The 11,037-nt window shown below is 37.3% G+C and overlaps 2 protein-coding genes across 3 annotated transcripts; both read left to right on the forward strand.

The window, feature by feature from the left end:
- The first annotated feature begins 900 nt into the window (after positions 1-900).
- LOC129433774 (UDP-glucuronosyltransferase 2A2) lies at positions 901-2,911 on the forward strand. The gene is made up of 2 exons (XM_055192417.2): positions 901-1,034; positions 1,150-2,911. The coding sequence occupies exon 2, from the start codon at positions 1,164-1,166 to the stop codon at positions 2,733-2,735; it is 1,572 nt and encodes a 523-aa protein (XP_055048392.2). The 5' UTR covers positions 901-1,034; positions 1,150-1,163; the 3' UTR covers positions 2,736-2,911.
- ugt5a5 (UDP glucuronosyltransferase 5 family, polypeptide A5) lies at positions 907-10,677 on the forward strand. 2 transcript variants are annotated; one of them, XM_073868768.1, is made up of 2 exons: positions 907-1,034; positions 8,870-10,677. In XM_073868768.1, exon 2 carries the CDS (start codon positions 8,884-8,886, stop codon positions 10,456-10,458), a length of 1,575 nt encoding a protein of 524 aa, XP_073724869.1. In that variant the 5' UTR covers positions 907-1,034; positions 8,870-8,883; the 3' UTR covers positions 10,459-10,677. The 2 variants fall into 2 exon arrangements, with proteins under 2 accessions (XP_073724869.1, XP_055048390.2); XM_055192415.2 differs by lacking the exon at positions 907-1,034 and adding an exon at positions 8,612-8,765.
- The last annotated feature ends 360 nt before the right edge of the window (positions 10,678-11,037 follow it).

Raw genomic sequence — 11,037 nt, forward strand, 5'->3', positions numbered from 1 at the left:
ACTTTTGTAAGTGATTATCTAACTAAATTTTTCAAACACCATGAAGAAGGCAATCAATCTATATAGCATGACATCACTCCCTGCCTCAATATATATATTAAATTTAAAGTTCTCTTTATTATATCAGATGGGCTCAAATAAGAGAGCGCTGCTTAACTGCCATCTAGTGTTGAGAGGAATTATTGCAAATAAATTAATGACGAAAATGAGTAAAATGTAAACAAAACGTACATTTCTATATTTTGTGACATCAAGTTTTAATTTGAAGCTACATGGGAAAAGTGCATCAAAAATGGGGATTACGTTTTTAGTTTGGACATCAGAACGCAACAAGGTGGCACATCTTTGTGTTTCTCAAAACAGTATTATGAACAAGCTTGAAGATGTTTTTGTTCAAATATTAACTCTTACATAATTGGCATAACGTTTTACCTGTACACTCCCAAAACAATCCACATAGCCTATAGACCTTTTACGTGTTTGCAAACAGAGATTAAGCATTTTGTGAGCGGAGCAACTGGTGACATGGATCCGGGTTCTGCCGAAGTCTGTTCCCCCTTATGTTTCCCTTTAGTGAAATGTTTCTCATAGCGTTTTCATCACGTTACGTTTATTTTTAAAATATATTTAAAGTTTAAATGGCTTGGCTACTAAGATGAGATTTTTTTTTTATTATTCAAAACATTGTACAGAGAATAAAAATGACAAATTATAACAATAACAACAAGAGTATGAAAAACAAACAAAACAAAACAATATAGAACAACTAGGGGAAGGTATAGGTTAAGTGTGTTATTCATAAATAATAATAAATAGAATTATAATACCTCAAAGAAAGGAAAGGAATTACATACAGAACTACTAAGATGAGATGTGTGCATGTATGCGACTTGCAGTGACGTAACTGTGATGTCTACTCGCAAAAGGTCTATTAGCACGACTGCACCTGTTTACCCCCATTTCAGTTGTTGAATTCAGTCAGTAATTTCCCAAATTGGATTTTTATGCGCAGCTTTTAAACTCCGGTTTATGAGGTAAGTAAAGTTCATTGGCTTGATTTTCCCTAAATAGGCTAATTTAAAACTTGAGATTTTTGCATAGCTGAATTATAATGTATTATGTTCACCTGATTGTTCTCTTTAATCAAAGGTAAAAAAGAGAAGATGCATTACACCTCTGTCACTTTCTTAGCATGCTTGAGCCTATTACCTCTAGTGTATGGAGGTAAAGTGTTGGTATTTCCAGTAGATGGAAGTCACTGGGTGAACATGAAGTTTCTTATTGAAGAATTACACGCAAGGGGCCACAATGTGACTGTCTTGAGATCATCGAATAGCTGGTATATCAAGGAGGAGTCTCCGTTTTACACCTCAATAACTGTAAATGACGAAAATACTTTTTTAGAGTTACTCAACACATTTACAAGAGAGATTCTGGTCTTCAGACGACAGAAACATTTTTTATGGACTCATCTCATGCTTATTATAAAGGCTGGAAAGGTTTTTGAAGAGATGCATCGGAATGAGCTTGCTATGATGGGAAATATATTTGAAAATCAAACTTTAATGGATTCAATCCACGATGCAAAGTATGACCTTGTTCTGACAGATCCATCCTTAGGAAGTGGAGTGTTCCTGGCCCACCGCCTCAGTCTGCCACTTGTATTAAATGCACGTTGGACCATGCATGGTGAAGCACACTTTGATATAGCTCCTTCACCTCTGTCTTATGTTCCTGTACCAGGAGTGGAGCTTACGGATAAAATGACTTTTAGTCAAAGAGTGCTGAATGTAATGACATACATTATTCAACAAACTTTTAAATCCAGGTTGGTCATCCCACACTACCACTCCTTCTGTAACAAGTATTTCGGTGAAGAAATTCATTACACTTCCCTCCTTCAAAATGCAGATATCTGGCTAATGAGAAATGATTTTATCTTTGAGTTTCCACGACCCACGATGCCGAATGTCATCTATATGGCCGGCTTCCAGTGCAAACCTGCAAAGCCACTTCCAGCTGACCTTGAAGAATTTGTGCAGAGCTCTGAAGAGCATGGACTCATCATCATGTCTTTGGGAACTGTTTTTGGTCAGCTTCTGAGTGAATTAAATGATGAGATTGCTGCCGCTTTTGCCCAGCTTCCCCAAAAAGTTATCTGGAGGCACACAGGACCACTGCCTGCCACCCTTGGTAATAATACTTTGATTGTGGACTGGTTCCCTCAGAATGACTTACTTGGACATCCAAAAACTAAAGTATTTGTGGCACATGGAGGCACCAATGGACTTCAGGAAGCCATCTACCATGGGGTGCCTATTGTGGGTCTTCCCTTAGCTTTCGATCAACCTGACAATCTCTCCAGGATGCAAGCAAAGGGAACAGCAAAAGTTGTAGATATTTCAACTGTTGACAGAACCGTATTTTTAGATGCATTAAAGGAGGTCTTGTATAATACATCTTACAGAGAAAACATGCAGAGACTGTCCAGACTTCACCGTGATCAGCCAATGAAACCTCTTGATCGTGCCGTATTCTGGATTGAGTTTGTCATGAGGAACGGTGGAGCTCCTCATTTACGAACACAATCTTTCAGAATGTCCTGGATTTCTTACCACTCAATAGATGTTATTTTGACTTTAATGGTGGCTATTTTCATGTTTTTATTTGTGATTGTTTACATAATTAGATATTTCTGTCTGATTTTACTCAAGAAGAAAGTAAAACGTGAGTAATGTTTGACATTTCAGTTAACTCTATTTTGTGATATTTTTATAAATTTAAATTAAAATACTTTAACTGGATTTGTAATTGGCGTAACAGCATTTTAGTCAAAAGAATGAGATTACTGTAAAAGTAAGTATAATTAATATATTTAAAGTGTGCTTCAATTAAAGCTTACAGATTTGTACATGTTGTACTCAGGGCCGCATTAACCATAGGGCTAGGCGGGGCTAAAGCCCCGGGGCCCGAACAAGTAGGGGGCCCGTGATTGGCTGTGAAGCAGATTGACTGCTACTAGACATCTGATTGCCAAAGCCTTACCACGCCCCCTACAAATTAGGTTTTTGCCGCCAGCCGCAGCACGCGCTTTTGAAGAATTTTTTTATTTTTTTTTTTTTTATAGAAAGTTTATTTCAGAAATTCAAAAAATATACAAGGAGTTATAAAAAAAAATATACAACTCGCAACAATATAATATCAAGTAAACATAGAATATAGAGTAGTTAAAAAATAAATAATAAGCAAAAGAAATAGAAAAAAAAATTGCCAGTGGTAAGTTATAACAATTTAAAATAACAAAGAATTTCATGGGTTTTTCTTGCCTTTTTGTTTTTGATTTTGTCCAGTGTAATACCATATTGTTTAATTTCTTTTAAAAATTGTTCAAAGTTTGGCTTAGCTTTTGTCCGCGAATGAGGGGAGAGGCGGGCCTTACGTTGTGGTAAGGGAAGTTTACAAGGGCTTTGAAGAACCGGACTCCACTCGCTCACTTTTTTCCTGCGTCTTTGTGCACCTCTCACCCTCAAACAAGGTCAGAGCAAGCGTCCTATTTTTAAAGTTTCTGCTAATATGACATTTAACAGTAAAAGAGCGCTCACGCGTCAATATTTGATTGACAAGACAGCTTACTCGGTGGTTGCTTAGCAATATAAAAAGCCGCGCCGCACTGTATAGGCTGTATAGTCGCAAAACGTAGAACAACATTTGGTCAGACATCACTTTAAAATGGCATAAAATGGTGGAATGCTTTACCATCAGAAATTAAAACACTGAAAGGACTCAAGGTTTTTAATACACATTTAAAGCAATGGCTAAAACTGAAACAACTTTGTGAACGCTGATTATACAGGCTACAACTTAATGTATAAATTTGTTTAGATTCTGTGTAGTGACTACTACATCTATTTAAGCCCACATCTTATTTGATGTATTTGATGTATTTATTGTATATATTTTAATATCTATAAATTTGTGCTTCAATACTCTGTAATCTCTGTTTTAACCTTACAAGCCTAACCAGGGACAGGGGTTGCAAATTAGTCTTGGCTATAAACCTGTATGCATGGAATCTACTTTGTATTTTTTATAAAGCAATGTTTTATCCATTTGTCCCTGTCAAAAAAACATTAAATAAATATAAATAAATAAATAAATCAAACAGAAATAAAGTAATTTACTGCCATTGACTGAATCACTTTTGTAAAATAAATAAGAATGAATGTTGAATTTATAGTGAAAGATAGGTACTGTATATTTGATTACTTTACACAATATAATATTCAGTGCTTTAAGTTTTTCAAGTAGGTCGATTTCTTGTGTGCCTTTGTTCTATTGTTATTAATTGTAACTCTTGTCATCAGTAAGCTTGAGATTATTTTCTTAAGTGACTATTATTTTTTGTGATATGGAAATTGGTCAAAAGAATTCTGAAATGTTATTGGCATTAAACTTCCATATGATAAAATTCTTATTAAAAGTAATATAACTTGACTGTGAAGTATATCATTATTGTTAGATAAAATGACTCGTATAATGATAAAACATTTAGCTCATCGCCCACCCCTATATTCGCTATTAGTAAGTCATGTTTACAGGTTAGTGTTAATCTAACAGCTTTTTTTGTGCAACTGTTATTCTGAATTATTCTAGATTATATTTATGTAAAACAACTTCAGCAGTGTTTTAGAAAAATGTGTTCTCTCTGTAGTTGGTGACCTAAAGTGGTGTTGGGGGGGGGGGCTGCAGTAATTCATAGCCCCGGGGCCCAGTGAGCTCTTAATGCGGCCCTGGTTGTACTCATTGTCCATATGGCTTTCAGTATCTAACAAGTTATTGTTTTACAACCTGCCCTAATTAGGGCAAATATAATTAATATTCATGAGTGTCATTCTTTATATTGTGTCATTTCGCCTATATTGCCGTGTCAAACCAAACCCACACTGACCAGAAACGTCACGGACACCTTGTCTCGTACCTCCTCTTCAGGTAAAGTGATGTTTTCACATTCATAACTACTAACTTTTATTACACTCACTTTTTAACCAAACTCATTTATGCAACGTTTAACACTTTAAGTAAAGGTATTTACCTCATAAATTTGCGCCATTAGTAATCCTATTAGTGTCCGCCTCGCGCGGCGCTGTTGTCATGCACTGCTACTGCAGAAAACCAAACTTCAGATTGCTTGGTTTAATCCACTGAGAATACTTCTTAAACATAGATTCTTCCATTTTATCATAAACAGTTCTCTTTATCATATCAGACTGAGCTTAAATTAAAGAGCGCTCCTTAACGCCATCTAGTGTTGGGAAGAATTATTGCAAATAAATAAATGACCAGAATAGGGCTTAGTTTCACGTTTCACACTGTTTATACTTAATCAGGGGTTAAAAGGGTCATATTATGATTTTTTTAAAGATGTAGAATAAGTAGTTGGTGCCCCAGAGTACATATGTGAAGTTTTAGCTCAAGATACCAAACAGATAAAGATAATTTATTATAGCTTGTTAAAATTTCCACGTTATAGGTGCAAGCAAAAATGTGTCGTTTTGGGGTGTGTCCTTTAAAATGCAAATGAGCTTTTGAAATGCAAACACTAATCACAATGATGGTGGTTTGGGTGTCCAATCCTGCTCCTGGAGGGCCGGTGTCTCTGCAGAGTTTCATTCCAACCCTAATCAAACACACCTGATCCAGCTAATCAAGGGCTTACCAGGCAGACTAGATACTTTGAGTGGCAAAGGGGCGGTTTCTAGGGTGGCCATTCGTGCCAGTTCCGCCGGACACGTCCCGAACATGTTTTCGGGTTCGTTCTCCGGAAGTCGCGTTGGTCGACCGCATACGTCATCAAGGTTTAATATTTCGGGTTTAATTTCAGAAAAGCAACAGTTACATTTCAAGGTAAGAATGAAACTACAATGACTGTATGTCTTAAAAGAAATAAATCTTAATTTTCTAATGTATTTTAACTAAAATGTGAGAACCTCGATGACGTATGCGGTCGAGCAACGCGACTTCCGGAGAACGAACCCGAAAACATGTTCGGGACGTGTCCGGCGGAACTGGCACGAATGGCCACCCTAGCGGTTTCCCGGACAGGAATTAGACTGGTCCTAGACTAAAATAAATGTAAGAGCTGTCCAAACTGAAAACGACTTGCACTGACATATCTTAAAATACATCAATGCCCTTTGTTTTGCCTCAAAATGCACACAAGTAATGTTTTTAGTAAGGTACGTTTGGTAAAACTAGTTATATTTCATAATTAAACTAAGGCCTAGTTCTGTCTTAAGCTAATCCCTGTCCGGGAAACCACCCCAAAAAGTCTGAGCGACAGCATTAGCATAGCGCGAAAAATGGGTCTAAAATGGGAAAAGCAGTTGTATGATCGACTGTGCAAACAAATTAAACAAAAATTTGGAGCTGTCTTTTTCCAGACAAAGATGTCCAATGACAGTAGCCAATGGTGCGGCAGAAGGATTCTTGCGCGTTACTGTCTTTCCTCTGCACAAAATAACAGGATTAGTTTAAATACATTTTCTTATAAATAAATATACATCTTTTTTTATCTGACTCCATTAATAAAACTTTTTATGAATTTGTTGGTAATTGTTAAATTTAGATATAATTGTGGAATTTGGATATATGTTTGATCATTCTATTTAACTCATGTTTATATTGAACTCATTCATTCGATTACGAAAGTCATACATTTTGGGAATTTAGCTTATTCACTGTATCCCCCAGAGTAAGATAAGTCCATACATACCTTTTTCATCTCCATGCATGCTGTAAATCTGTCTGATGCAGCCCCCGCTAGCCTAGCGTAACATAAAGACTGGAAGTGAATGGCTCCAGCTACACTCTAAAAAAAAAAAGGTTCTATATAGCACCAAAACTGTTGCTTTGGATCGTAACGATAGAAGAACCATTTTTAGTGCCATATAGCACCAGTGAAGAACCAGTGAAGCACCAGTGAAGCACCTGTGTAGAACCATATAGTGCTATGTAGAACCATATGTGGTGCTATATGGCCCCTTTATGGTTCTACACTGGTGCTTCACTGGTGCTTCACTGGTTCTTCACTGGTGCTTCACTGGTGCTTCACCGGTGCTATATGGCACTAAATGGTTCTTCTATCGTTACGATTGAAAGCAACAGTTTTGGTGCTATATAGAACCGTTTGTTTTTTTAGAGTGTAGCAAACTGCTCCAAATAAGTGACAAAATAAAGCGAACATTTTCCTATTTATGTGTTGTGATTTGTATAGTCACACCGTGTACAAATAACAAGGTCATATGAGACACAGCAATCTTTAAACAGTATACATACTGGGATCTATATTCTCAGAGGACAGAGCACTGCTACTTGGGCGGAGTGATTTGACAACTCTGACCGAACTCTCTGCTCCTCACCAGGGGGCTTCTCGGGTGCTGCGAGCAAATCACTCTGCCCAAGTAGCAGTGCTTCGCCTTCTGAGAATATAGATCCCAGTATGTATACGGTTAAAAGATGGCTGTGTCTCATATGACCTTGTTATTTGAACATGGTGTGACTATACAAATCACAACACATAAATAGGAAAATGTTGGTGTTATTTTGTCGCTGACTGGGGGCGGTTTGCTGGCTGGGGCCATTCGCTTCCGGACTTTGTGCTAAGCTAAGCTAGCATGAGCTGCGTCAGACAGAGTTACTGCACGCACGATGAGAAAGGTATGGACTTATCTAACTCTGGGGGATGCTGTGAATAAGCTAAAATCCCCAAAAATGACAACTTAATACAAAACTTAAACCATAATCAGAGGTCCAAGTTGGCGTCATCCAACTTGATATAGTAAATCATGTGACTACATAACAACTTAATTATAGTAGAGATAATGACCAGAGATAATGACAAGATCTGTTTACAGATTCCCAGATACATTTGCCAACTTTCCTTATCAAATAAACCCAGATCAAATAAACATTATGTAAATACTCTTTAACAATTAGGATTTGGAGTAGTTGGATGTTATAAACCTTTGGGGGGCACCTTGCCTGTATACATCTGAAGTAGGGTACACATCCCTTGCATTAAGTCATGTTTTTTTTATCTCTGTTAAACCTTTTTTATTCTTTGTTTTTATTATTGTATGAATAAGACCCTTGTACCAGTCGCACTGAAACCTTTGCAATGATAGGAAACATGAACACTTTACATTGTTATTTGCGTGTGCTATGACTTTTTACATTTGGTAAGGCTTAGAATGTCCTGTACTAATAGTGCAAGGAAGAAAAGGAGGAGAAGAGAGAGTCAGACTTTTGGCTGCAGATTTACAATCTGCATGAAGATGTTGTGTTTGAAAACTAAATGTGACTCGGTGAGGAGTACACTGAGTTCAATGGGACGTTCTGGTTCTTATAAGGGCTGTTGTGGACTCTCGGCCCTCCTGCCGTGAGTTTGGAAGGAAACTTGTTTTGATGTAAAGATATATCTTTAAATGTCCTTGTTGCGTTGAGCAACCAGGGCATCCCTCTGTGTTTCTCTGTGTGTGGGGCGTCTTTGTCAGGATGTGACGGGAAGCATACTGTTTATCAAAACATTTGAACAAGCTGAACATTCTCTTTTTGTTCAAAGATTACCTCTTACATAACCGGTGTCACTCCCATTTAAATTCACATATTAGCAGGACTGCACTTGTTTTGCCTCCATTTTAGTTGTTGAACTCAGTCAGTACCAAAGTTGGATTTTTATGCGCAGCTTTTAAACTCCGGTTTGTGAGGTAAGTAAAGTTCATTGGCTTTATTTTCCCTAAACAAAATTGAGTTTTTTGCATAGCTGAATTATAATGCATTATGTTCACCTGATTGTTCTCTTTAATCAAAGGTTAAAAAGAGAAGATGCATTACACCCCTGTCACTTTCTTAGCATGCTTGAGCATATTACCTCTAGTGTATGGAGGTAAAGTGTTGGTATTTCCAGTAGATGGAAGTCACTGGGTGAACATGAACTTCCTTATCGAAGAATTACACGCAAGGGGCCACAATGTGACTGTCTTGAGATCATCGAATAGCTGGTATATCAAGGAGGAGTCTCCGTTTTACACTTCAATAACTGTTTATGACGACAATACTATTTTAGAGTTACTCGACACATTTACAAAAGAGATACTGGTTTTCAAACGACAGAAACTGTATTTCTGGACTCATCTCATGCTTACTATAAAGGCTGGAAAGGTTTTTGAAAAGATTCATCTGAGTCTGCTTGCTATGATGGGAAACATATTTGAAAATCAAACTTTAATGGATTCAATCCAAGATGCAAAGTATGACCTTGTTCTGACGGATCCATCTTTTGGAAGTGGAGTGTTCCTGGCCCACCGCCTCGGCTTGCCACTTGTATTAAATGCACGTTGGACCATGCATGGTGAAGCACACTTTGATATAGCTCCTTCACCTCTGTCTTATGTGCCTGTACCAGGAGTGGAGCTTACGGATAAAATGACTTTCAGTCAAAGAGTGCGGAATGTAATGACATACATTATTCAACAAACTTTTAAATCCAGGTTGGTCATCCCACACTACCACTCCTTCTGTAACAAGTACTTCGGTGAAGAAATTCATTACACTTCCATCCTTCAAAATGCAGATATCTGGCTAATGAGAAATGATTTTATCTTTGAGTTTCCACGACCCACGATGCCGAATGTCATCTATATGGCCGGCTTCCAGTGCAAACCTGCAAAGCCACTTCCAGCTGACCTTGAAGAATTTGTGAGAAACTCAAGAGAGCACGGCCTCATTGTAATGTCTCTAGGGACTTTATTTAGATATCTCCCACAGGACATCACTGAGGAAATTGCTGCAGCTTTTGCAAAATTGCCTCAGAAAATCATTTGGAGACACATTGGACCTCGGCCGGTCAATATTGGTAATAATACATTACTTGTGGAGTGGCTACCACAGAACGATCTACTCGGACATCCCCACACAAAGGTTTTTATAACACATGGAGGTACCAATGGAATTCAAGAGGCCATCTACCATGGGGTGCCTATTTTGGGTCTGCCTTTAGTATTTGATCAGCCTGACAATCTGTTCAGAATGAAGGTTAGAGGCACGGCTAAACTTGTGGATATTGCCGAGTTGGACAGGACTGTTTTTCTGCATGCGTTGGAAGAAGTGCTATATAACTCATCATATAAAGAGAACATGCAGAGACTGTCCAGACTTCACCATGATCAGCCAATGAAACCTCTTGATCGTGCCGTCTTCTGGATTGAGTTTGTCATGAGGAACGGTGGAGCGCCTCATTTACGAACACAATCTTTCAGAATGTCCTGGATTGCTTATCACTCCATAGATGTTATTTTTATTCTCCTGATAATATCTGTAATGTTTTGTTTCCTGATTTATATTTGCATAAGATATCTGTGTTTTAAAACTGTATTTAGAAAGAAAAATAAATCTGATTAATGCAACATTTTGCCCAATCTCAGAAATATATTTTATAGGCAATATTGCTGTTTTTCTTTGTTGATGAGAAAATGTTTAAAATCAAACCGTAATATTTTAAAATGTTTACAAGGGATTGTGTACAGTCGTACATTGTCTTCAATCAAACATTGCTAGTGCCATGCTCTACCAATAACTTTCCTGAAATTATTGTTTATTATAAATGAATAAATGTTTTTTATGATTTGCAGAGAGATGGATATTGACGTAGATGTTCTGCCTTTGCACCATTTGGTAAACACTTTTATCCAAAGCAACTTGCATTCAAACTACACATTCAGTATGATCGAACCCTTGGCCTTTGTGCTGCTAACACTATGCTCTATCAAGTAAGATACAAGAACCATATTGATTCAGTCACACAATTACGATTCAGTAATGATTCAATGACATCATCATTTAATGTTTTTTTTAATGTTAAGCATCCAATTTTCAAACAGATATCCTGCAAAGCAAAAAATATATATTACGCATCACTCATATTTTATGTGTAAAACAATATTTAAATGAAGTTTGTAAGTTATGGCTTTTCTTGAGGAA

Source organism: Misgurnus anguillicaudatus, chromosome 6 (assembly GCF_027580225.2).
Source record: "Misgurnus anguillicaudatus chromosome 6, ASM2758022v2, whole genome shotgun sequence".
In the NCBI taxonomy this organism is placed as follows: domain Eukaryota; kingdom Metazoa; phylum Chordata; class Actinopteri; order Cypriniformes; family Cobitidae; genus Misgurnus; species Misgurnus anguillicaudatus.